General features: G+C 40.9%; 2 protein-coding genes and 1 non-coding gene across 6 annotated transcripts; 2 read left to right on the forward strand and 1 right to left on the reverse strand.

The window, feature by feature from the left end:
- Positions 1-203: 203 nt before the first annotated feature.
- On the reverse strand, positions 204-7,565 carry LOC100834649 (D-lactate dehydrogenase [cytochrome], mitochondrial). The gene is made up of 18 exons (XM_003557519.4): positions 7,249-7,565; positions 7,045-7,138; positions 6,839-6,939; positions 6,657-6,705; positions 6,200-6,292; positions 5,900-6,014; positions 5,502-5,562; positions 5,304-5,340; positions 5,166-5,227; positions 4,830-4,926; positions 3,981-4,055; positions 3,530-3,638; positions 2,308-2,417; positions 2,084-2,146; positions 1,549-1,628; positions 1,174-1,304; positions 842-885; positions 204-585 (listed from the first exon to the last, which is right to left on the reverse strand). Exons 1-18 carry the CDS (start codon positions 7,476-7,478, stop codon positions 466-468), a joined length of 1,671 nt encoding a protein of 556 aa, XP_003557567.1. The 5' UTR covers positions 7,479-7,565; the 3' UTR covers positions 204-465.
- Positions 7,566-7,768: 203 nt separating this feature from the next.
- TRNAG-UCC lies at positions 7,769-7,840 on the forward strand. Its single transcript has one exon. It is a non-coding gene; the product is annotated as a tRNA-Gly (tRNA).
- Positions 7,841-11,127: 3,287 nt separating this feature from the next.
- Positions 11,128-24,373, forward strand: LOC100833141 (valine--tRNA ligase, chloroplastic/mitochondrial 2). 4 transcript variants are annotated; one of them, XM_010230056.3, is made up of 27 exons: positions 11,155-11,532; positions 11,638-11,722; positions 12,610-12,736; positions 13,236-13,319; positions 13,425-13,519; positions 13,958-14,049; positions 14,195-14,248; positions 16,155-16,207; positions 16,344-16,411; positions 16,710-16,785; positions 16,949-17,032; positions 17,750-17,898; positions 18,295-18,412; positions 18,502-18,618; positions 18,900-19,120; positions 19,904-19,993; positions 20,097-20,208; positions 21,007-21,117; positions 21,199-21,336; positions 21,434-21,484; positions 21,558-21,670; positions 21,971-22,118; positions 22,212-22,316; positions 22,402-22,503; positions 23,424-23,496; positions 23,580-23,746; positions 23,843-24,373. In XM_010230056.3, the coding sequence occupies exons 1-27, from the start codon at positions 11,400-11,402 to the stop codon at positions 23,963-23,965; spliced, it is 2,889 nt and encodes a 962-aa protein (XP_010228358.1). In that variant the 5' UTR covers positions 11,155-11,399; the 3' UTR covers positions 23,966-24,373. The 4 variants fall into 4 exon arrangements, 3 of the variants coding, with proteins under 3 accessions (XP_010228358.1, XP_024313553.1, XP_010228359.1); XM_024457785.1 differs by lacking the exons at positions 11,155-11,532; positions 11,638-11,722 and adding an exon at positions 11,800-11,973; XM_010230057.3 differs by lacking the exons at positions 11,155-11,532; positions 11,638-11,722 and adding an exon at positions 11,803-11,973 and having other exon boundaries at positions 13,228-13,319.
- The last annotated feature ends 102 nt before the right edge of the window (positions 24,374-24,475 follow it).

Below are 24,475 nucleotides of genomic sequence, written 5' to 3' on the forward strand. Positions count from 1 at the left end.
CCGTCACGACCGTCGGGCCTCGTTCGGCCGGCGGCCGGCACTAGGGAACAAAAGGCCTTTTGCTGTTTCATGAGTCATGACCACCGCAATACAGAACAACGCTCATGAATGGAGCGTATGATTGGGCCGTTCAGGACAACCAGATCAAGAATGCATCATCCCCAGTGCAGCGACTGGGACAGGGCAACTCTATTGATGCACAATTTCGCGTGTAAACAACACCAACGTATTACGTATGACAAATATTTTGCTCATTTTATTCCAACACATGAACCCGTTTGGTTTGGCTTTTGTATGACAGTCCTGATAGATGTCCAATTGTTCGCGTAGTGTAATTGTATAACTTGGATGCGTTCAGTGGTGGCGGCACCGCATCATGCCTTCTTCTATAGCTCGAAAAAATCGATCCCCCTTGTGGAGAAGCACTTCGAATCAGGCAGCCGGGCAGCCAGTTTGGGACGTGAGTCATATGCAGACGTGGGGTGGGATCAGCTTCCCTGGATTCATGATGTTGTTGGGATCCAGCGCGGCTTTTATCCTTTTCATCGTCCTCAGTGACTCCATCCCCAGCTCCTTCTCCAGGTACTGCCAATTCGGAAAGAAAAGCAGCCATCAATGTAGTGGGTAATGGGTCCACAAAGTACAAGCTAAAGGTAACAAGAGAGGTCCCATGGATATATACTTTTCAACATAATACAGATGGTTCCAATAATTTTCCTTCATATCCGACTACATATCTGAATGGCCGACCAGATGGTACTGTATATGCCATCGCATTCCTATCTTAAACTTGAAGGCCGGAGATAATATGGCAAAAGAACAAAAGGTGATGGACACTTGCCTTCATTTTCCCCGTACCAACACCATGCTCTCCTGTACACGTACCTGCTTGGTACCACCACAGACACCGTTAATCTTTTCAGGGAGTTAAGAGTTAACGCGGTGATATGTCAGAAAGGGGAGTAAGCAAAAAAGTAACTTGGGCATATACCATGATTGCTATCTAAAAAATGTGATGCCTGGAAGAAAATATAGCCAGTTCTTTATGGTTCATGTTCACTGTTTGTTTGGGGCTTTGGGCCAATGCACTGCATAGTTTACAATCTTTCCTTTGGTCTTAGCAGATCGCTTGTTTAATAATTTTAGTTGCTCTGATTAGTTTTTCGTTTGTACCTTCCATTGACAGAGCAGTATGAACCATGAAATGGTTTAGCCTCTCTGCTTCTCGTCGTTGGTCCTCCTGGCTTGGGTCAAATAGGATAATCGTGTGGAAATTTCCGTCACCAGCATGCGCAATAACCATACTGGAAATATATGTAAATCAGAAATCAGGTCCTCATGGATGATATAAAAGATGGCTTATTGGCTTACTGTTCCACTGAAGATATAGCAAGATACTGCAATGCTACTTTAAGCAGAGTTTCAATTTCCAAACAGTGTTTCTCTCCTATATTTTCAATGATCAAAGAGGTGATCATGTCTTGTGTTGGCTATGAATGTCATGCAAGAATCTAGGTGCAATAGATTTACATAAGAGAGAATGTGTACCAGGTCAATGGTGACGCATCAAGCAGCCGCTTTGATACAGATATGCATTCTGCTAGTCTGGACAAAGGAACACAAACATCCTGCAGGAACAACATTTGTGGTGGTATTAGAAGACTTGACCATCATCATGATGACCTTCGGGTGATCTATCTGAGCATATGAGATTAATATCACGACACTGGCAATATCCGCATCTAGCACCTTGCTAGTAGCCAGGGAGGGGTGGAGCTAGACTCGATTCAAACAACATGAGAGGAGAGAAGTTTTTATCATCCGTACATAATTGACGGGATGTTTAGTTGCTACGTATCTTCTATTTTAAATGCAGCACATAATTTGGGATCACATTTTTTCCTGATTTATGAAGAGAATGATAATTATGTAGGGGTATGCTGTCAGGATTCACAAGCAAGCATAAAAGGCATATGTTGCATAGCACTAGATTAGGCTAACTATCAAAACCAGCCAAAGAGGTGGTGAACTGGTGATGAAATCAAGATAATGATCTCATTATGCCTTGAGTAAGGAAACAAACCGTTATCATAGCTTCATGATCAGGTTCCATAGCAAAACCAGCCCAAAGTGCCTCCTTCCTGATCTGCACAGAAAAGAGTCAAATGCTGTTACAAATATGTTTCAAGAACAAATATTGCAAAAGTAACACCGCTATCCAGAAAATCGGTACGGTGTATGATCATCTAAACAAACAAACATACATATATTAGCTACTAGAAATGGGCAGCAGTTCAGATGTCTGACCTTCCACAATTCCTCTTTAGCATCTGCCTCCTCTACAAAAACAAAATCGGACCCTTGGTGTTCTGCAGCAATCTTTTGAACCAACAGGGTTTGTTCAAGTGCATATGCTTCTGGATATTATGATGGAAGAAGATAAACAAATAAAAAAAAATCAGTTTGTTGATATGTAAGTCGGAATAACTTGCAGTTTAAGAAGTCTGCCTAAGAACAACGTAAGGAAATTATCCTGGCAAGTGAAGGACCAACAAAAGGCAGTAAGTAGATTACTGCAAATATGATAATCACATTCCCAACATATGGAACACCAGTAAACAAGCTCAAGCTTTGGATATCACTGCAAGAAACCAAGCCTGACTACATATCCACTCCTACTCAGTTGACTGTTCTGAACGTTATCTATATAGAAGTTGTGTCTTGTGTGTAAACTACAAATTATACTGCAAAAGTTACCCATTATTGTTAATCAGTAATCACAAACGGTAAAATTCGTAAACTGTATGTACTGATTACTGACATATAAATATAGAACTGTTAACTGTTGAATTGAACTCGTCACTTATGGCATCAAAATAGCTATAGACTGGGACCAGATAAACTAAACTATTTGAAGCCTAATTTTCTCTTAGTGTTATCTTGTTAAATGTGGCAAGAAGTGACGCCTAGAGATCATGCCTACACAAATTATTGAGTAAAATACATAGGACGTCATAATTCTTTTTTGGAAGTGTCAAGTTAGTCCAAATTCTTCAAATCTGCATATTTGGGTCAGAAAAGTATTTAAGTTGTTTAGCACAGGTCCTATGCAGCCCCGATCAGCTTTGACTTCCACGCCTGGCGGTTGACCACCGTCACATAGGCAATATTTTGCATACCCCCCTCCCCCCACCCCCCCCCCCCACCCACCCCGTCGGAATAAAGTTCTCTTCTAGTTGCAGAAAAGAACTAGGACCTCTGATGTAGTGTGTGTGTTTTTATGGCTATTTTCCTCTTCATGTTAGTTTTCTTTCCTGCTGCTGACTGGTTGCATAAGACATGCTGAATTGCTTGTACATATCATGTACATGTGCCCATCTGACATTGTTCATTGCCCGGATATTATTTAAGGAATTTGTTCATATTCCAGATTAATAAATTTAAACAATATAACCTTAGAGGACTCAGTAGTTTGTACTGCCATCATACATGTGTAATGCATTATAAACTGCTTGAAATAATAATTTACCTGTCCCTATGAATTCAAACATCAAGGTTGGTACTTCAGGTAAGCTTTTACCGTTTGCCATGTTTATTGCCCTTATCTGAACCTCATCCAACAATTCCACTCTTGAGACCTAGTCAAGAACAAAATAGTATCTGTAACCTGCATTGACCTTAGTGGATTGCAGTTGCTCACTGATATACGGACAGAAATATAAGTTCACCTGAACAATTTCAATCCAAAACAAACTAAAACCTACAATAATCGAGGAAAAAAAATTCTAAGAGCATGACCTGTGTCCTGTAAGATATCTGAATTAGACTTACAAACAATTAAAATTATGTTATGTGCACAAACGTGGACATGAAGACATGCACATTCATTTCATATGAAACAGGAAACAGTTATTATTATTTTTGTATCTGGCTTGAAATGATCATTGTAATGAAATAAATGCAGGAGGAAAAAGACAAACCTGTATACCAGAAAGCATTGTTGCAATAGCAACATCAGCAGCATCCTTAATTGTTTGAAAATTGCACATAGCAACCTGAATAACAGAGCATTTAGAAGGGATGCCTTAACCAGTAAGATTTAAATTAAACACAGAGTAACATAGTACAAAACGACTTATATAGTTAAATGAACAAAATAGTGTCCTATACATGTGTTTGTGTAACTCTTTCAGAATTTTAGATATTCAAAATGTACATGGAGCCAAATAAACAAGATGACTTTTGTAGCTAATTCAATAATCAGTGGCTCCCTCTGTTCCTAATATAGTATAAGCAAACACTAACATATGTACAAGTACCAACGATGGCCACATGAACATAACATAGATATATTTGTTATCAAGAATAGTTTCAAACTTTCAATAATATGATAATATTACTTTATAACATTTTTACAGGCACCTTCTGCTCAAAACCCAATTGTCAACTCAAACCGTCAAAGTTGTAGCACTTAGAACATTAAGCTAACAAACACCAATACTGTCCAGTAATCCAGTGCACTAGTGCAGCACACAGAACAGATGATTAGATGGAAACATACTTCATTCATACAAGCTTAAAATGTTGCTTCCAGTTTCTAAGATGCAAAATAATAGTTGTAAGCCATAGCATGAAAAAGAGTGTATCTCCACAAAGACATAGCAGCAAGTAATCAAAACAATCTGCTTTACAAATAGAGGGCACATATCCTAAACAGAACAGTACGTTGAGTTGTTGGCATTCACTCTAAACAAGCCAAACAGGGTTAGCACAAAGCAAAATAATATTTCAAGGTTTCAACTGTGCCTAAATCAAAATGAAATACCTACCACTGAATGAGATGGAAGCTTTTGGAGTCGTAACGTAACTTCTGTAATTACCCCCAAAGTTCCTTCACTTCCAATGATCAAACGAGCAAGGTCGTATCTGACATTCAACAAGGTGTAAGGTAAAGAAAGGTGCTAACAATAATGGCAAGAATAAATGTATACGCTCGTATGTATTTGAGACATTTATGAACAATTCTAATACAATAAACAATGGCATACTTTCTATGTGTGTTCGAGAAAAGACATTTGTAAACAAAGCAAGCTGTGCAAATATGATTTACTTCCAGAAAGTATAGCTATAGCTTTTACTAAGAATCAGGAGGGGATCGTGTATACCCAGCTGCACTCTTTCGAGCCCGGGAACCGGTCTTAATGACATCGCCGTTTGGTAGAACAGCCTACAGTATGAAGAAAATTTCACAATTTGTATTCAAAGTAAAATGCAAACGGTTTCTTGAGGATAGGCAAAAGGACCTGAAGATTGATCACGTTCTCCCGCATAGTACCATACCTACAAACTAATAAGCAAATTATCAAAGCAATTTAGCAGTAATGTCATAAATCCAACATACAAACAGGTGCAAGTTGTCATATTACATTTTGTGGTGACAGGGAGTTACATTTTTGTACCTTAGAGACTTGAAAGTAGCATTGAAATTTAGGGAGAATTACCTTACAGCTAATGAACCAGAACAGCGAGTGGCGCACATTCCACCAATAGTGGCCCCAGGCCCTGCAAATCAGACGAATGCACTTGCGCTTAAACACCAAGCTAGTGCAAAAACATGCAGCTTTTCTTGGCATTTTAAGACCACAAAGATGGAAAACTTTGAAGAACCTAGCCAGCTATGAAGTACTGTGCATGCAGAATTCATCTCCATGGGACAAAATATGTGCATATCACCTAAATGTCCAGATGGAGCAACTGGCTATACAAAGCAATCAGAAACTATAGCTGATCAACTGCAGTCGAGTTAAATTGAATATAATTTTGTGCTCAGTTGTGTCAATCTAGATTTTAAATTTGTTAACAACCAAACAAAGTTTAAAGGAAAAGAAAATAAGGATACCTGGATCAAGTGGGAAAAAGAGGCCATAGGGTTTCAGGTATTCATTCAGTTCAATCCATCCAATTCCTGGTTCAACTACTACATCCATATCCTTAATATGTAGGGCTTTGATTTTCTGTGATGAATTTATAACATGTTAAAACAAATGAAAATTAGCATACAAATATCTTTTTTATCATGCATCTATAGCTCATTGATAAGGAAGTGTTTGCTTGCTTGGCATAACAAAGTACTCTACAAAATCATAGACCAAATATACTTGCACTTGTATGTTTTTATTCTATTGCTTGTAATATTTACCTTCATTGAAGACATGTCAATGCAAACACCACCATGAGGTGCCAATGTGTGACCCTCAATCGATGTGGCCCCGCCATACGGTACAATTGGCACCTGATCCCGAGAAGAACAAACCAACACCGCTTAGTTCTACAGTGCCACAGTGGTACCAGTGTACACCAAAATGGTAATCATGCAAGTCATGACAAATGTTGTACTCACTCCGTTCCATAATTCTTGTCGAAATATTACATGTATCTAGATGCTTTTTAGGAATACATACATCCATTTTTGGACAAATTTGAGACAAGAATTATGGAACGGAGGTAGTACTTGTTTTCACATCACTGACGTCATGTAAATTAAAACAGAGAGTACATCTATTTTGATCTACAATCTCATCTAGCTTAGCATAACGATGGAAACTGGATTTTCACGGAAACCAGTACTGCAAAGCAAGATTTTCATACATCCGTACCTTGTACTTATTACAAGTCACCACAATCTGCTGTACTTCATCCTGGGAGCTGCAAATCAATGAGGGAGGCATTACACCATCTGGAGCAAGCTTAGGATAGTACAATATGAACTCTCACAGGACGAATATCACAGCATTGGTATCAAACTATCAATGGATGTCATCATGTCAGGCGAGATTACCTCGGGAACACGACCACGTCGGGCACGTTGACTGCCTTGTGGAAGCTGTTCTGCGGCGTCCCGTGGAAGGACCTCTCATCATAGTCCACCGTCAGCTTCTCCTACAAAATGCACGGCAACCCACTTGGTCAGTCACCAAGCAGCCAAAACATCAAACAGACACCGAGCGGCTGCTCTAGCGCGAAGTCGAATACGAACTCACTTACCCCGAGGAAGGAGGCGAGCTCGTCGACGAACTCCCGCGGCACGCTCTTGCGCTCCCCGCGCACCACCAGCTCGGTGCTCTCCTTCCCGCCGACCCTGGACCAATTCAACAGACGCGGGTCAGTTCAGCTCGTCCCCGCTAGCTAGCTGCGGGAAGTAACGGAATAGTTGACCGAGTGACTGGGTCGGGACGGGCAGGCAATCACCGGTGGTCGCGGCGTTCGGAGTCACATAGAGCGACTGTAGCGGCTGTTCCGCCTGCGGCGGCGGCAGCCGCTGCGGCGAGGAATGAGAGGAAGGGCGGGAGGCGGCCGTTGGAGTTGGAGGAGGGGTCCCGGGGGTGAGGCAGGGGCTGGGTGGAGAGCGGGAGGCGGAGGGCGGAGAGGGGGAGGAGCGCGCGGCGGGGGCGAGATAGGCGGAGGAGGGAGGCGGCCATGGCGAACCGGGGCAGGCAGGGCAGGGGAGCCGGGGAGTGGAAGGGAAATCCCGGTGGAAGTGGCCGGTGGGGCTGGTCTAGTCTTCTGTGGAAAAGATTGGACCAGCAGACGATCTTGTTTGTCGTGAACTCGTGATCCGTGAACCGTCGTGGTCGTCTCGTGGGAGGTCTGGTGGTGGCCCGACAGTACACTGAACCGCGTGCCCGGGAGGATAGCGGCATGGGCTATAAATTTGTTGTATCAGTTGAAATAGAGTTGTAATGATGAAGCATAAACCTAATCCAACAAAGCGTCTGTAGTCCAACGGTTAGGATAATTGCCTTCCAAGCAATAGACCCGGGTTCGACTCCCGGCAGACGCATTTTGTGTCGTGAACAGTTTTTAATCTTACTATCTTAGTACGTTGCATTTCTTTCGGCTGTTGTATTTGCCAATTGGTCATCGTTGAAATGGATAATCATTCAGCTTGCATTTCTTTTGTTCTTTCAGCTGTTGTATTTGCCAATTGGTCATCATTGAAATGGATAATCATTCAGCTTGATTTAAGCTGTTGAGTAAATATACGATGTTAAATTTAAACAATTTTTACTTACAAGTTTATAAAAGATTGAAACCTCTTTCTTATGTCTATGCAATGCTTGTCAAAAGCATGACCGTCTTCTAATACTCTTTCCGATCCTAATTAATCGTCGCAGCTTTGTCTAATTCACATATACCTACACCATGAAATGCGTCTGGATGCATGTGTCTGTAGACGAAGGTGCGACAAGTAATTTTGATAAGGAAAAGTAGCAAAGATACGAGGAACTCCGTGGATTATCAATCCAACCATGCGAAGAGAATGACCATGAAAAAAAGAGCTAGTGCATGTGGCACTGGTCTTGTTTTACAACGACAATGCTCAAAATTTATGGGAAAAAAGTTACGGCTAAGTAGTAGCATTCCCCCTATCATGATCTGTAACACTTGCATGAGCATGTGTTAACCATTGAACAACTATGTTGAGCTAAAATAAGACCTGAGTCGCACCGCAGCACAAGTTTCACGCGTCTGCTCGACGAGTTTATCACCTCAACGACGAAATAAGAAAAGAAAAAATCAGCCACGTTAGCACTAAAACCACTCAAGGTATGATTTCAATGCCTATATCACGCTTGAGAAGTTTCGCCACCTCAACGACAGGAAAAGACAAGAAAAATCAACCACGTTAGCACTAAAAGCACTCAAGTTAGGATTTCAATGTCTAAATCGTAACAAGAATGGAGACCAAGGGGTAAATTACACATGGATAAAAGAGATGAATTTATTTGTTGATTCAATCAATAATCCTTAGGGTCACCGCGCTCGCGAAGCCGAACAACTGCCTAGCACCTCCTTTTGCCCCTGAGATGTCCTTTAAACGTTTAGTGGCATCACATAGGTTTGACAACTCACAATGTAATATTATTCAAAATTTGTCGTAAACATACAACAGAAGTTTGCTGGAGTTGAAAGTCACCTATGCGTCACCATATGTAGTGGGGCCATTGTCAACGACTCGATGATATGTTGTAACGGTATCAACTAACAAACAAACTAGTTTGCAACAGTGATATGCCATTGTTTACTACTTTTCTGTCTATCATGCACATCTCTAAAATTACAATAACCAATCAACACCTAGTTAAATGCTAGGACAAGTATTGATGCAACATGTATTGCCAACTCTCCCTTTTTATGTACCGCTGAACCAAAATTACACATAGATTAGTCTACATGTAACTAATTTTGTCTATTTCGAAAGAAAATGGACTTATATTTTGAGTTGTGACTGCAAAATATAAAAGGATCCAGTATTTCATAGGGGATTAACATAGCTGGTTATCTTTCTATGTGTTCTCCGATGACAAAGTATAAACATCGATCTCTTGGCAACAACTAGAAGGTAACATATGTATATATGTGTTTGGTTCTATTGAAATGCTAACCTAGTTATTCAATTGGTTATGAATATACTCAAAACTTAAGTATAGTTTTTTTTACCATACTTTATGTTGATATGAAAACGCTTAATTACTGACTAGTACAGTGTCCGTGCGTTGCCGCGGCCTCTTAATTTTTTTTCACTTTCACATGGAAATATAATGCACACAAAAAATGACTTTTGTAGAAAAGACAACGTCATAATTTGAGATTCAATCAAAATGAACCGAGCAATGGTATTAATCAAAATGCCATTTAATTCCTAAATATACAGTCAAGCGTGGACAGACGGTGTACTAGTCTATTGTTTGAACCTGTGAAAACTGTTTCTACCTATTCATTCCACTTGTAATTTGAGCGGATCTTTTCGTCGGGTTAACTGAAGACTTTGCAATCTGCACTATCCACTTAATGAATAAATTTACCAGTCCACGATGGCCTCTGCCGGCGGCTCCGCTGCCACACACCTCCTCGGCTCCTCCGCCGCCACCGTCGACCTGCCTCTCTCGGGGACATACCATCCGTAGTTCCATTCGCTGTGAAATACTACCTCCGATCCTAAATTCTTTGGATAGATACAAAGATGCCCAGCCCAACAACGGAAACCTTCTACGTTTTATTATTATAATAGAGATAACACATATACTGCAGTGTACAATCTCTGCCAACACTCTATACTATGTTTCGCTGTAAAACATGCACCAACACGGACTATACTTTAGTGTACAATCTCCGTAGCTGTGGATGACCATGATGAATGTTGTCCTCGTTGGGGCACAACATCGAACCCCTGACGGGCATGATAGCATCAAGCTTGGCAACATGCAGTGCTGAGACAGAGAGCGGCGCGGGGCGCGACAGCTGCGTTGCAGGGCATTGGGAGCGAGGGGTCGCAGAGCCAGGCGTTACCGGCAAAGGGGAGTCCCGCCGCAACGTCCTGTCGCCGTGAGGAGGTCTTCCGCCACACGCCACACTTCTCGCGCGCTGCCGGCCATGCCGGCTATGCCTGCCGCCCTCTGCTGCCTGCGCCCGGCGGACTCCGCCGCTAGGGCCATTTGCGCGCATCTCGAGCCCACCACACGCCGCTGCTTCCCGCCCGCGCCCGCCCTGGGCCGCTGCACGCCGCTTGCCCCCTGCACGCCGCCTGAGCCCGGCACGCGCCGCCGCATGCCGCCCGCTCCCTCTGCGCGCCGCCGCACGTGGGCTGCGCCTGGCTCGTACCCCCAACGCGCGCTGCCTCGCCAAGGTCCAGGACGGGACGAGAAGGGGAGGATGCGGCGGCGGGGCAGTTAGGCCGCGGGAGCGAGGTCGTGCAGGCCTGCGAGTTGGGGACTCCTTTTTTCTTACTCCCGATCTCTCCATCTCTTCTCCCCGTCACTCGGCGGCAGGGCCCCTGCGAGGCAGCGGCGGTGAGGTGATGTGGTGCGACGGGATGGGGGAGGACGGGGGTGTGGAAATTTTGCAAAAAAGCCCTTGGACTGTGGGACCGCGGGATTGATTTCTGGAAAAAGGAAGGACTAAAACTAAAAATATCCCGACGGACGAAAACTAACCACGGAAGCACTACTCCTTTTATTATTAGGTACAGATACAGATTAATTTATCCCTTAGCCATACCACAAGTTCTGCGTACCGAATTCTAACACAAATAGGTCAGACGCAACAGCATATGGGGTGGGGACTGCCCTCCTTTTTGAGGGAAAAAAATATACTGGATTGGAAAATCTCCACACAATTCTCAAATCAGAACTCCATGCAAATTCAAATACGAAACGAGACCACAGATAGTGTCGCAATAGGCATCTTGTCATCGAACTCATCGTCCCTCCGCCACCTCCACCACCACGCTCCCGCGTTATCCTCTCCCAAATCCAAACCCCGTCCCGAGCTCCCCTTCTTCTAGGGTTTATCCCCGTTTGCCACCCAACCAGGCACGCGAGCCGCCCCACGCTGCTCCCATGGCTTTCGCGGGCCCTTCCCACCTCCTGTCTTCCTCCTCCGCCTGCCTCCGCCGCCTCAACCCGTCCCTCTTCTCCGCCCACAGCCACTCGCCGTGGACCCCTCGCCGCGCCGCCCGCAGGTCCTGCGCAGGTAGATGCCAGCTCCCCGGTGCTCGGTTCAGTTCGTTTTTCATTGGTTGGTATGAAATTCGGCGAGATTTGGTTTATGCATTGACTGTGTTGGTTCGCGTTGCAGCGATTGCGGCCGAGAGGGATGTGTTCACCTCCCCGGAGGACGCCAAGTCGTTCGACTTCACCAGCGAGGAGCGGATATATAAGTGGTAATATAGTGTCTCTGCTATGACTTATCTCTGCTCACTTGCTTGGTAATCCATTAACGTGGTCATGATCGGCATGATTAGGGTTTGACCTGTAGTTCGGCAAGTTTATACAAGTTTTTGATGTATGGTCTATTACACTGGAGAGATTGACATGATTGTATTTCCGTTAACACCCTTCCATGAGGAGTAAGTTGAGGGGCTGCATTTTAGTTGTCAATGTGGGAATGTATGAAGAGGCGTCACCGGGAAAGGTAGAGTTACTGAGCCGACTACTGGTTCTTACAAATTGTTTGCCTCCCAATCCACTGATAATATTGGCTAGCAAATCATTGGACTAGATATCTAAATAGTTTCGTCGCCAAGGAGGAACTAAAACTAAGCACTGATAATGTTACCGTGCATTGCTTGCTTACTAACCTATGAATAAACATAGTTAGCAAGTTCAAAGATATGGGAAGTTAGTCTGTTTGTGTTACTGATATGGTTATCCCAGAGTGTGATATTTAGGGTACAATAAGGAGTCAAGTTTAGTCACTTTTGTTGGAACAGTATTTAGTGCCATTATTCTTATGTTTCATATATTTATTGTCTGTTTCGTTTTTTATCCAGTAATATATTGCTATGTGCATGAATCAAATTTGACTTAGTTACTATATAGGATTTGCACTCAATTCCCATTTGGATTAGCATTGCAACCTAGGATGAAGACTGCTAGATATATAGTCTTATTATTTGGTTCAACTATTGTACCTCTGAACATATTGAATTGAATATATCTAATTTCATTTTGCACTTGCTTGTCCCTGTTTCCCTAAAAGTTCATGATGGATTGTGCTATGATTACTTCTGGCACAAATTTTTCCTTATACGAATGGGGTGCTTTATAGGTGGGAGTCTCAAGGATTCTTTAAGCCTAACGTTGACCGTGGAGGAGATCCATTTGTCATCCCAATGCCACCTCCAAACGTTACTGGATCACTGCATATGGGCCATGCTATGTTTGTTACCCTTGAGGTAGGGTGGTTAAATTTCCCAAGACTTCAGTTTTTGTTATGTTGGATAACCGTAGGCTGATTTTATGCTTTAACTCTACAAACGATTGATTTATCTATTGCACCCTCCAAATTTTGTACTGCTTGCCTAATGAGGTGAGCCTATATCTTAAATGTAAGCCACATATCCATGGTGCTGGCAAATATTTTTCTGGCAACCAGTGAAATGTGCCATGGATCGAATCAGCACTACTTGCTACTGCTGTATTGAGCATGAGATATACAAAAATCTGTGTGGAGATAACATGTTGCAGCAACACTAGCTTATTTAAGTTCATTTGATGTCATCCAGATTCATATAGATAATTAACTCTCACAACAGTGTACTTTTAAGATACTTAGATTGTTTGTAAATTTGTATACACATCTTATGGTAAAGATCAGTTTTGTTTCTTATCATATTCTTGGGCCTTGCGTTATTTTTCTGACTAAAAGTATCCCCTTTTCATTAAGTAACTCAGGATATAATGATAAGGTATTTCCGTATGAAAGGGAGGCCTACTCTTTGGCTACCTGGTACCGACCATGCTGGGATTGCAACTCAGGTTTGTAAATCTTACCGCACGTTGGACATGTATTCAGTCATGCATTCAACTAATATTGGCAAAGTAATAGCTAGTTTTCTTTTATCTTTCTCATTTACAATTCAGTTGGTTGTGGAGAAGATGTTGGCTGCTGAAGGTGTCAAAAGAACAGATCTTACCCGAGAGGAGTTCACCACGAGAGTTTGGGAGTGGAAAGAGAAGTCCGTCCTTTTTTCTGCCTAGTCCAGTTTTTGTACATGTTTTCTTATTCACCTGTTGATCATGGTCTCTGTGCTAATGATTACCTGGATTACTTTTAACTACATGTACATTCCTCAAACTTAGCACCTGGTTGATGCCCTCTTTCTAATATAATTTATCTGCATCCTCACTTCATCCTCTGTGTGTTTGATGCATGCATGCTCACATGCAGTAAAGATTATTTGCGTTGTTTCTTTTGCTGTAATGTGATCTTGGCTTTTTTTCGACCATAGAAATTTGGAATAAAATATCATGAACTTGTGATGGAAGAGTATATTCTGGTTGATTAGTTTACTCCCGTAGGTTGCATTTTTTAGAAAATCTTTTAAAAGCTGAATTTTCATGGTGGATTATTTGTAAGAGCAATGCGTTTTGGTTCTAAACACTTCTCCTTTCAGGTATGGAGGCACCATCACTAATCAGATTAAGCGATTGGGTGCATCTTGTGATTGGAGCCGTGAACGTTTCACCCTGGATGAACAATTAAGTCGTAAGTGTCGAAGAACCATTATTAGTACATGTAGTTGTGATAACATGATATAGTACCATATAGTGATGTTAGGTTGCCCCCTCAAGCTGATTCGAAATTAGTGGTTATCTCTACAACTGACATTTTTTTTCATTTCTAATATCAGGTGCAGTTGTTGAAGCATTCATCAGGCTTCATGAAAAAGGGCTTATATATCAAGGTATTATAAACATAGCTACATGCTCTACTTCAGAAAGGAAGTGAATGCTCATAATATCGAGTTTGATATCTCATGTGATGTTGCTCTTGTTGAGTTTGATATCCTGCTTACTGTTTTCCAATCACTTGTGTATTTCTGTTGTACTACCCTAATCTTGTCTGGTTGTAGTTTTTAATTGACTATACAACATGCTCCCTCCGTTCCTAAAAGGAAGGCGCTTAATTTTTTTTCCTGAAATTTCCAAAGGTGCCAAATCGTTTTCTCCCTTGTTCTCCCCCAGATTGCCCCTGCCTTGAGCGCCCACCTCAATCAATCAGTACTATCGCATCTCACCCCTCCTAAAAAGATCCCCATTTTTCTCCACTCTAGAAGTACGACATGTTTCTTGACGGAGATCCACCAGGACGAGGAGGTTAGGCGGGGACGACGGTCCGCGAAGGAGAAATCGGAGGGACAAAGAGGAATCAGTGGCGATGGAGAAGAAATCAGCGGCGGCAGGCCTACTGCTCGCCGTAGAAATTAGTGAGTTCAAGCAGTCCGTGGCGGAGAAGCCAGCAGGGTACGGCCTGCTACTCGCTGGCATGCTGCTCGCTAGCCTCTGCTGCCTGCTGGGGAAGCATCCCGTGGTCCCAACGATCTATTTTGTTGCTGGCCTCGTCTCGTGCGCCGCCAACTCGACGGCCTGTGACTCAGCAATTTTGTTGTTGCGTCCATCATACTCAAGTTGTGTGTTGCCGCAGCCAGCTTTGCCAGCAACGCCGAGAACTCCATTTCTTGCGTGCGTGTGGAGAGCGAGAAGATCTAAGGTGGATTTGCAAGGTGCAGATGGTGAGAAAATTGCAGGGTAGAAAGGTCCAAGTTGTGTCAAAAAAAATCCGAACCGTCGTTGCCTTGGTCTTGGTGAAGAAGTTTATGCGCATTGCTTTTAAGAACGGTGGGAGTACTATTTACTGGTAGATGTAATACTTGTATGAAGTAGGGCTTGAAAAATATTCATCTCGTATAGTTGTGGATTGTGCAAGTTTTTGAGCCTTGTTGGTGCGTAATTCAAAACTAGGTGTTCTCTCATTACTAATATTTGGAAGCATTGGGAATGACCCCATGATCCCCTAAATTACATATCATATATCAATTTTTAACTTCCATCGCCACTGCCCGTTAGGCATCACAGTACTTGTTACAGAAAATAATTTATATTTTTGCACTTTTGTCACTGTTTCTTACCTAAAATAGAAGTAATTATCGTTCTGTGGTAATATGATGATACATATATGTTTGCATATTGTAGCAAGAAGCATCCATTTTTATGTTTCTCAACATATTTGGTTTAACCATAATCAAATGAGGATCACATTTGTTGATCAGAGCAGTATATCTGTCAAATTGCAACTCAATGGAAGCAGGCACCATTTGTCGCGTCCGACATATTAGTTAGTTAAATATGCTATAGATCTGTTTGATTTTGGTACTACATCTATGTTTTCTTTTAGCATATGCCAAATATGGATCGTTTTTTAATTCTTGGGCGAGCACATGTTGAGGATGATCTCTTTTTTTTCGAGAAAATGCAAAAGCATTGCGTCTCGTTGTATTGAAAAGGTGGAAGAGTATTTACAGGCCTAGAGAGGCCTGGTACAAACACTTTGTTGAGGATGATCTCATGCCTGTGTTACCATTGTGTGTGTGTGTATGTGTATGGTATTATTCTGATTCATTTGATTTGTTGTACTTTTCTTGTTTTTTCTTTAATGTTAGAAAAGTACAATAAATCAAAAGAATCAGAATTCCTGAACTTCTAAGAATAATAATATTAGAAAAGTATTTTTTTCCCTTGAACATCAAGGGCCTACTCTTACCTTGTGTAACTTTGGTAAATATTGGTTGATTATTGTATTTTAATTTACAGGATCTTATTTGGTCAATTGGTCTCCTAATCTGCAGACTGCGGTATCCGATTTAGTAAGTGAAGAGACTGCTTCTTCTTTTTCACTATCAGGGCCTCCCCTAACAGAACTGAAAGTTAAATACTTCATGGCTATACATGGGCCATTGGGCCAACTAAAGATTTTGATCCTGAAATGGTTTATCTTACTAGGAAGTTGAGTATTCCGAAGAACCTGGTAATTTGTACTTCATCAAGTACCGTGTTGCTGGTGGATCCAGGTACTTCTAGTTCTCGTTACATTTTCACCTGTTGGTCAGACATTTCGTCGTTATTTAATGTAAATATGCAATAGACGATGCCATCATATATATTGCTGATAGTGTTTACACTCAGTGCATGACTCTGTTTGCCAGCAAAAAATTTCTCCCCTCTTGTGATGTAACCGTGAGCATTCTCATGAGATTGAATTTGCCTAATATACACTTTATCTTTTGCCTTTTAATATGAAGAATCTAACAGCATGATTAACAGTCTAATGATGAAAATTGCTTCCACACTTTGAAATTTCTGGTGCAGGGACGATTTTATGACTATTGCGACAACACGACCGGAGACTCTATTTGGTGATGTTGCGATTGCTGTTAACCCAGAGGTATGACCTCTATCCATTGTGTTGCATTAAAGAGTATATGCTGGAGAACCATTGTTGTGTTCTGTTACAACTCTATGCTATAACTGCATTGAGTTATTTTATTTCCTGAAGAGATTGAGTTTAGTAATCAATCTTATTTTCAATATGTTAATTGGCAATGCAGGATGAGCGCTATGCAAAATATGTTGGTAGATTGGCCATTGTCCCGTTGACTTTTGGGAGACATGTTCCTATCATAGCTGATCGGGTAAGAACAAATCTTAATGTTATCTGTAGTATTTAGCATGTTTGTAGCAATTTCAGAAAGGATGTTGCGGCATTAATCAAATTAAAGTAGAGCAAAACTACCACATTCACTAGTCGGAGTGTTTTCTCATTATCTTTGTTGTGTCATCATGCCACCTGTACTTGCAAAATTTATGCCATCATTTATTGTGGATGTTAGTACATTTCATCAAGGCAGTGCCAGTTTGGTTGTGGCTGGCCGGCCAGCAAGCAAGAAAGAACCAATCTATTGTCTCCCAAATATTTTCTTATCTAGTCTGACTATCTAATCTCTGCAGCCATGCTGCCTGGCCATCTTCAGCATAGTAGTTATCCCCAGGACCGTAGCTGGCCCAGGGGCGAGGTGGGCTCCTGTACAGCGCCCCTAAAAAATTGGGCCCACCAAATCCTAATTAACAAGGTTTAAGTATATACTTGATCAGTGAAAGAAAAGGCCAATATTAGCCCAATACATCAATGCAGTAATATATTATGACCACACGCTGTTCCTCCCCTGGCTGAAAAAAAAATTCATGTCAGAAAATGGTCCATATCAGATGCAATTGAAAGGATTGCTTAACGGTAGCTTTCATTAAGATGTAGTAAAAGACGGAAAGATTATTAAGGAGACTGTCCTTTTCTGTTCTAAATAGACTTTGTGGGACTCCTGCTAATAACAACTATCGGTTTTGATTTACAGTATGTTGATCCAGAATTTGGAACAGGGGTGCTGAAGATTAGTCCTGGACATGATCAGAATGATTATCACATTGCTCGAAAGCTTGGGCTTCCCATTCTTAATGTTATGAACAAAGATGGTACACTAAACGATGTTGCTGGGTTATACAGGTATGCTTTTCTCCAGAGTGCATTTGAAATAAATGATTCTTCTCTTATTCTGCAGTGTATTTTTTTATTGCAATTTCATATGCGACTTCTTTCTACTCATTTTCACCGTACAGAAACCTCTTTATTTTAGCTGAGTATAAAACCATGTCTTTCTTTGTAAGGTGACTTGAATTTGCCTTCTCGTTCATGACATGATAATTAACATAGCATACTTTTGTAGAATTTTTAAGAAAAAAGAGTTGAGAACCCAGTCTGTGGCTTTGTTGCTGGTACAATTAATCCGAGCAGCTACTTCCTCTACTGCATACGAAAAAGATTAGGCAAAAGAATTACAGACTTGTAGGGCCTTCTGTATTTAACATATTCTTTTTCCTAACTTGTTATCTCTTTTTTCAGTGGTATGGATCGTTTTGAGGCACGAGATAAGTTGTGGGCTGAGCTTGTTGAGACCAACCTGGCAGTAAAGAAGGAACCCTATACGCTTAGAGTTCCCAGATCTCAGCGGGGTGGTGAAGTGTGATATTTGTTCCTGTTCTTGCTGATATTTGAACTCTGTGAATGTTTTCAATAGTCTTGATGACTCTACTTTCATTGATCCCACAGGTGATAGAGCCTTTAATTAGTAAGCAGTGGTTTGTAACAATGGAGCCATTAGCTGAAAGGGCCCTTGATGCTGTTGAAAAAGGTCAACTAGTTATTCTTCCAGAGAGATTTGAAAAGGTAATGCATGAATCTTTCACTTCAAATCTCAGGAGAAGTAGTTATATGCTGCCCAGTAGTAAGCACTAAGACACACAAAAGGTTGACTGTTGAACATATTTTTACAGAACTGTGAGAGACAGGAAGTCTCTCATAGTCAGTAAAATAATATATATGCGAAAGGAAGTGTTCATATATCTAAATAATATCCCCTTGCTAATTATTACTCCTGCAGAATGATTTTTTAATCGACTTGGCCACTATTTTACTCACTTCCATTTTTATTTGGTGTGCTGCTGCAGATATATAACAATTGGTTAACAAATATAAAAGATTGGTGTATAAGTAGACAATTGTGGTGGGGTCATCGGATACCAGTCTGGTACATTGTTGGAAAGAAATGCGAAGAAGACTATATTGTTGCCAGAAATGCAGAGGACGCACTTTCAAAAGCTCAGGAAAAATATGGAAAATCAGTTGAAATATATCAGGATCCTGATGTTCTCGATACTTGGTTCTCAAGGTCTGTCTTCCTCTGTAAAGTTGTGTGAACCCAATTGTTTTACACCAATATGTATCTTTTCATCACTTGCATCCCATCATTAGATTTACAGAACAACATTGTGCAAGCCCTCCTTATTTAAGTCCGAACATTATTTGGCATTCACCTAATGGAAGTACACGTCCCTTTTTATTTCGCCATTGAGCACAAGTTCTGTAATGTGTTTTTTTCTACAAAATGACTGCACGGGAGGCCCAGCAGTATAAATTAATAGGAAAGAGTATTTGCCTTTCTTGTCAATTTCCTGAAGACCTGAAGTTCTCTTTTTCGCGTCAACATCAAAGATCTTATGGCACCAAAATATTTTGAACCACTTACATTGATGAGCAGAACTTTGTTTCTAAAGAAATAAACCACCAAGTCCCTCCTGAAATTTAGCAGCAACATTTGTCACCTTTATGCTTCTAAATTGTTTCTTGGTACTCTTCTTGTAGTGCCCGTCATGCGACTGCAATAAGAAGATTAATGGTTAATGTCCTTGTGTGGTTCCAGACTCCAATGAAACCCTAAATTGAGGCAGTAGCCTTTACTGGACTTGTTAGTTTCACCATGCTTATAATTCGTTGCGAAGTACATATTGCATTTTCCATCAACTAATTGAAACCGGGTTATCTGTATGAGCCCTATTTCCAAGTATTGAAAGTGGATGAACACCAGAAGTATAAATAACTTACTAATAGAAATGTTGCAAGTAATACAAACGGAACTGCATATAGTTTTGACTTGCTAGAAGTTTTCTTGCAGTGCTTTATGGCCTTTCAGCACGCTTGGTTGGCCAGATCTCTCCAGGGAGGATTTTAAGAATTTTTATCCTACAACTGTTCTTGAGACCGGGTATGCTAGCTTCATCAACTTCTTGTTTTTCCTTCTTTGAACATGGTGATGTATCTGTTATTCTACCATATGTGATACTATAGTTAACTTATTTTTTAAACAGCCATGACATTTTGTTCTTCTGGGTTGCACGGATGGTCATGATGGGAATTGAGTTTACAGGAACAGTACCATTTTCTCATGTCTATCTCCATGGTCTTATCCGAGACTCAGAGGTGAGAGATATGTGCACCTTAAGTACTTGTTTACATTTTGTACTTTACGGTAGCCTCTTCTTGTAGTTTCTAAGTGACACATTTGCTTCTTATGAGAACACAACTGTATCTCAGGAAACATGCTGTAGACATTATTATTTACTAGGAGTTGCTAATTGATGTGGCCACCACTTGTTTGCCACATTGTTCTCACCTAAGTCACCTTTGAGGACCACCACAAAGAAAAGTTTGCATTCAAAATAATGTTTTTGAATAAAAGTGATATTACTTCAGACCATTTTTGTCTGCTAATGGGCTGCATGATGCTCCCTAGACTCTAGCAGCTGGGCAAATTGCCACATACTATTGTCTTCTGCCCAGTCTGAAGTCCACAGATAATCCGGGTACATACTGGTAAACTCAAACTAATCTACTGCTAGGACACACTCCTGACAGATGGCTTGAAGATAAACATCTGATATTTACCAGTTCAACAGATAGATGAATGGGCGTTAATGAACTCTGTCCTAGGCATTTCCAAAAAGTTCAGTGAAGTGAGGGTGAAGCCTTTTTTAGAGGGAAAATAACTACAAATGATATTCCATAATGGAAGGAACGAGTTGCAGATTTACTGGACATATACGAGACTTTTCTAGTTGTGGGTAGAGCTACCTATCTAGTTTCGTGTTTCGGGCGTCCCAGATTCAATAGGCTAGGTTATATACTTATATTATAGCTGAAATATTTTTTTAAGAACTAGCCTAATCACTATGAAGTCTGATTGCAATGTTTCACAGACTAATCAGCAAGTTATTTTAGGGACGGAAAATGTCAAAGTCACTGGGGAATGTCATTGACCCCTTGGATACCATGAAAGAGTATGGGACAGATGCATTGAGATTTACACTTTGCATGGGCACTGCCGGCCAGGTTTGATCTTCCGCTGTCTGTTGCATTTTCCATTCATTTAGCTTGTTCACTTTTCTTTGTTAATACATGTTTTCATTTCAGGACATTAACCTCTCTACAGAAAGGTTGACGTCAAATAAGGCTTTCACCAACAAACTCTGGAACGCGGGGAAATTCTTGTTGCAGAATATGCCTGATAGAAGTGATTTCACTGCATGGGATCTATTATTAGCAAATAAGGCATCTCACTGAATTTCAAATTCCAAACAATGCCTTGACTAAATTTCGTATACTCCTTTCTAGAACCGTCGCTAATACTTCCACATCTTTTCTTCAGTTTGACTCAGAAGCGTCGCTTGAGAAACTACCATTGCCAGAAAGCTGGGTGGTGGGTCCATTAATATTTTCAATTATTTGGCTTTGGTGAAGTCTGTTAATGAGGAGTATTAACTACTGTCCAGGTTACAGGACTACACGAACTTATCGATAGAGTCAGCACAAGCTATGACAAGTTTTACTTTGGAGATGCAGCTAGAGAAATCTATGATTTCTTCTGGGGCCAATTTGCTGACTGGTAAGATTATATGAAACCAGATAATGTGAAGTTAAACTTTGTGAAGGATTACCTAATACTCCATAACAAGCTGTTGCCTGGTTCTATACTCGTATCTGCCCTCAACCCTTATCCATTATGTTGCATGTTTTATACTCCCTCCGTCCAACAAAGGATGTCTCAACTTTGACTAAATTTGAATGTATTTATACACTACGTCATGTCTAGATACATTCAAATTTTGACAAAATTAAGACATCTTTTGTTGGACGGAAGGAGTAGCAGATTTATCTATATTTTATTTATTTTATTACAATTCAGGTATATTGAATCTAGTAAGACTCGTCTCTACCACTCTGGTGATGGTTCAGCTTCTAATATGACACAAAGTGTTCTCTTGTATGTGTTCGAAAACATACTGAAGCTACTGCATCCATTCATGCCCTTTGTCACTGAGGAATTATGGCAGGTACTGAAACCTGGACTTTCAATTACTATTCCATACAGTATTAATTAACCACCAATTTCATCAGCGTCACCAGTAGGATATCATTATTTTCAGGCATTGCCGTACAGAAAACATGCACTTATAGTTGCTCCCTGGCCTACCACTGACCTTCCAAAGAATTTGTTGTCTATCAAAAGATTTCAGAATTTGCAATCATTGGTAAATTTCCACTTGAAGCGTATGTGCTTATTTTGAAAGTTATAGCCTGCTGGCGATCAGTTTGTTTGACTGACAATAATAACAGATAAGAGGAATCAGAAATGTCCGAGCAGAGTATTCTGTGGAGCCAGCTAAACGAATATCAGCTTCTGTTGTTGCTACTGCAGATGTCCTGGAATACATATCGGTAAGTGTCTTCTTATCACTGCAGGCCCATTCTGTTTGTGACTATTCATTATATGTATATGTATACCAGCTAAATGCTTTTGCATTGCTACTCCCTCCGATCCATATTACTTGTTGAAATATTACATGTATCTATACGCTTTTTAAACATAGATACATCCATATTTGGATCGGAGGGAGTATTAATTTTTTTGCATTGCATCAGTCCCTAACTTTGTCCAAAATAGAACATAATCTCAAAATATACATCGATAAATCCAGTTAATCGAAATATCATGTTACATGACTACTACATAGAATGCATGGCATTTGTGGTAATTTCTTGGTAGCTTAGGAGGTAATGGAACTCAGATCTTTATATCTCAGATCTGTACAAGATTAAGAGTAAAGATAGAGATTATGAGCCTTTTGATCCAGCAGTTAGATAAGTGTAGCATGTTCTGGCAGCAAGAAGGATGGTGATTATCTGGTGTTATTACTTACTCAAATCATTGAAATCAAAGTTGCCAAAGAATAATACATGCACATAGTATTTATCTGGGCAAGCTTCAGTGTTAGAACTGATAGTCACCGTTCCTCGAAATAAAGAACTCAAGTTACATAGTGTGATTGGTGCTATCTATGACAGCTGCAACTTTCCTGTAATTTGACATTGTGAAAACCCTTACTGGTATTAGAGCTACTCCCTCCGATCCTAAATTGTTGTCGAAATATTACATGTATCTAGACGCTTTTTAAGAATAGATACATCCATATTTGGGCAAAATTTGAGTCAAGAATTTAGGATCAGAGGGAGTACAAATTAGCATCCTGATTTTGTTTGCGTACCGTTATTTTTGCAAATGTCTCGTCTCCTTATGTCGCTGGTCCCAGCAAAAATCAAGTTAACGTATACTGTCTCCTGTTTCTTTTATGCCACAGAAAGAGAAAAAGGTGCTGGCTTTGCTTTCAAAGCTTGATTCAGAGAACGTACGATTTACTGAATCGCTACCATGTGAGTACCTTGTGAACTTCTTCAGACGTAATCTTTATTGATGCAGTTTGCCAATAAGCAATCTGCTTTCATACTTGCTATAGGTGATGCGAACCAGTCAGTTCACATCGTAGCTGAGGAAGGTTTGGAGGCATATCTGCCTTTGGCTGATATGGTTGATGTGTCGGAGGAAGTTAAGCGACTCTCTAAGCGCCTCTCTAAGATGCAGACAGAATATGATGCTCTGTTGGCTCGCCTTAATTCTCCAAGCGTATGTCAATTATTTATTGTCCTTTCTGTTATATTAGCTAATTTTTGGAACACAAGATTCCATATCCGTTGGTCACGCTAACCTTCTGCGGTGCAGTTTGTAGAGAAGGCTCCTGAAGACATTGTCCGTGGAGTTCGTGAAAAGGCATCGGAGGCAGAGGAGAAGATCTCCCTCACCAAGAACCGGCTTTCATTTCTGCAGTCAACTGTTTCAACGTAGACCTTATCATTGGAAAGTCAATTTTGACCAATACTGACTCGGTCAGGTCAAAGATGTTCAAACATTTGTTGCTGCGGCAAAACTTTTTCTGGAAAATGTTCGGCTCAGAGTAGCGCACAACAGAGCAGTAGTAGATTGGATTATTTCATAGAGGCATACATGTATAGTTTTTAATTTGTACACGTATTCATTGGCGGAGAGTGATGTTTTGGCACCATGACGCCACTGCTCCACCTCAGGATAACCATTGGATCAGAATCTGGACTGAATCTATGGCACATAGGGATGTGTGCGAATTGTGATCATCACAGGTTGGTTTAAGAGGGTTAATCACACCAGAAAGAGATGGTACATTTTTTTTGGAAATTCTTGGTCTAAAACTTGTCTGACGTCTGCTGTTCTCTACCACAACCCATAGCCCAGCAAGTGGATTTTTTTTTCTTCACTTGAGAACATTTGTTTAGATCAGTTGTGGGCTTATTTGACAAACTATTTTTGTGTATGATTTAT

The sequence above is a fragment of the Brachypodium distachyon genome, chromosome 1, assembly GCF_000005505.3.
Source record: "Brachypodium distachyon strain Bd21 chromosome 1, Brachypodium_distachyon_v3.0, whole genome shotgun sequence".
NCBI lineage: Eukaryota > Viridiplantae > Streptophyta > Magnoliopsida > Poales > Poaceae > Brachypodium > Brachypodium distachyon.

Coding starts and splice junctions, on each gene's coding strand:
- LOC100834649 (XM_003557519.4), bottom strand. CDS start 7,478: ATGGCCGCCTCCCTCCTCCGCCTATCTCGCCCCCGCCGCGCGCTCCTC. Junction 6,015..6,199: donor TTGACATGTCTTCAATGAAG/GTAAATATTACA, acceptor AATTCATCACAG/AAAATCAAAGCCCTACATAT. Junction 3,639..3,980: donor CAATGCTTTCTGGTATACAG/GTTTGTCTTTTT, acceptor GTTCTTGACTAG/GTCTCAAGAGTGGAATTGTT.
- LOC100833141 (XM_010230056.3), top strand. CDS start 11,400: ATGGCTTTCGCGGGCCCTTCCCACCTCCTGTCTTCCTCCTCCGCCTGC. Junction 18,619..18,899: donor TTCCAGAGAGATTTGAAAAG/GTAATGCATGAA, acceptor GTGCTGCTGCAG/ATATATAACAATTGGTTAAC. Junction 21,485..21,557: donor CATTGCCAGAAAGCTGGGTG/GTGGGTCCATTA, acceptor ACTACTGTCCAG/GTTACAGGACTACACGAACT.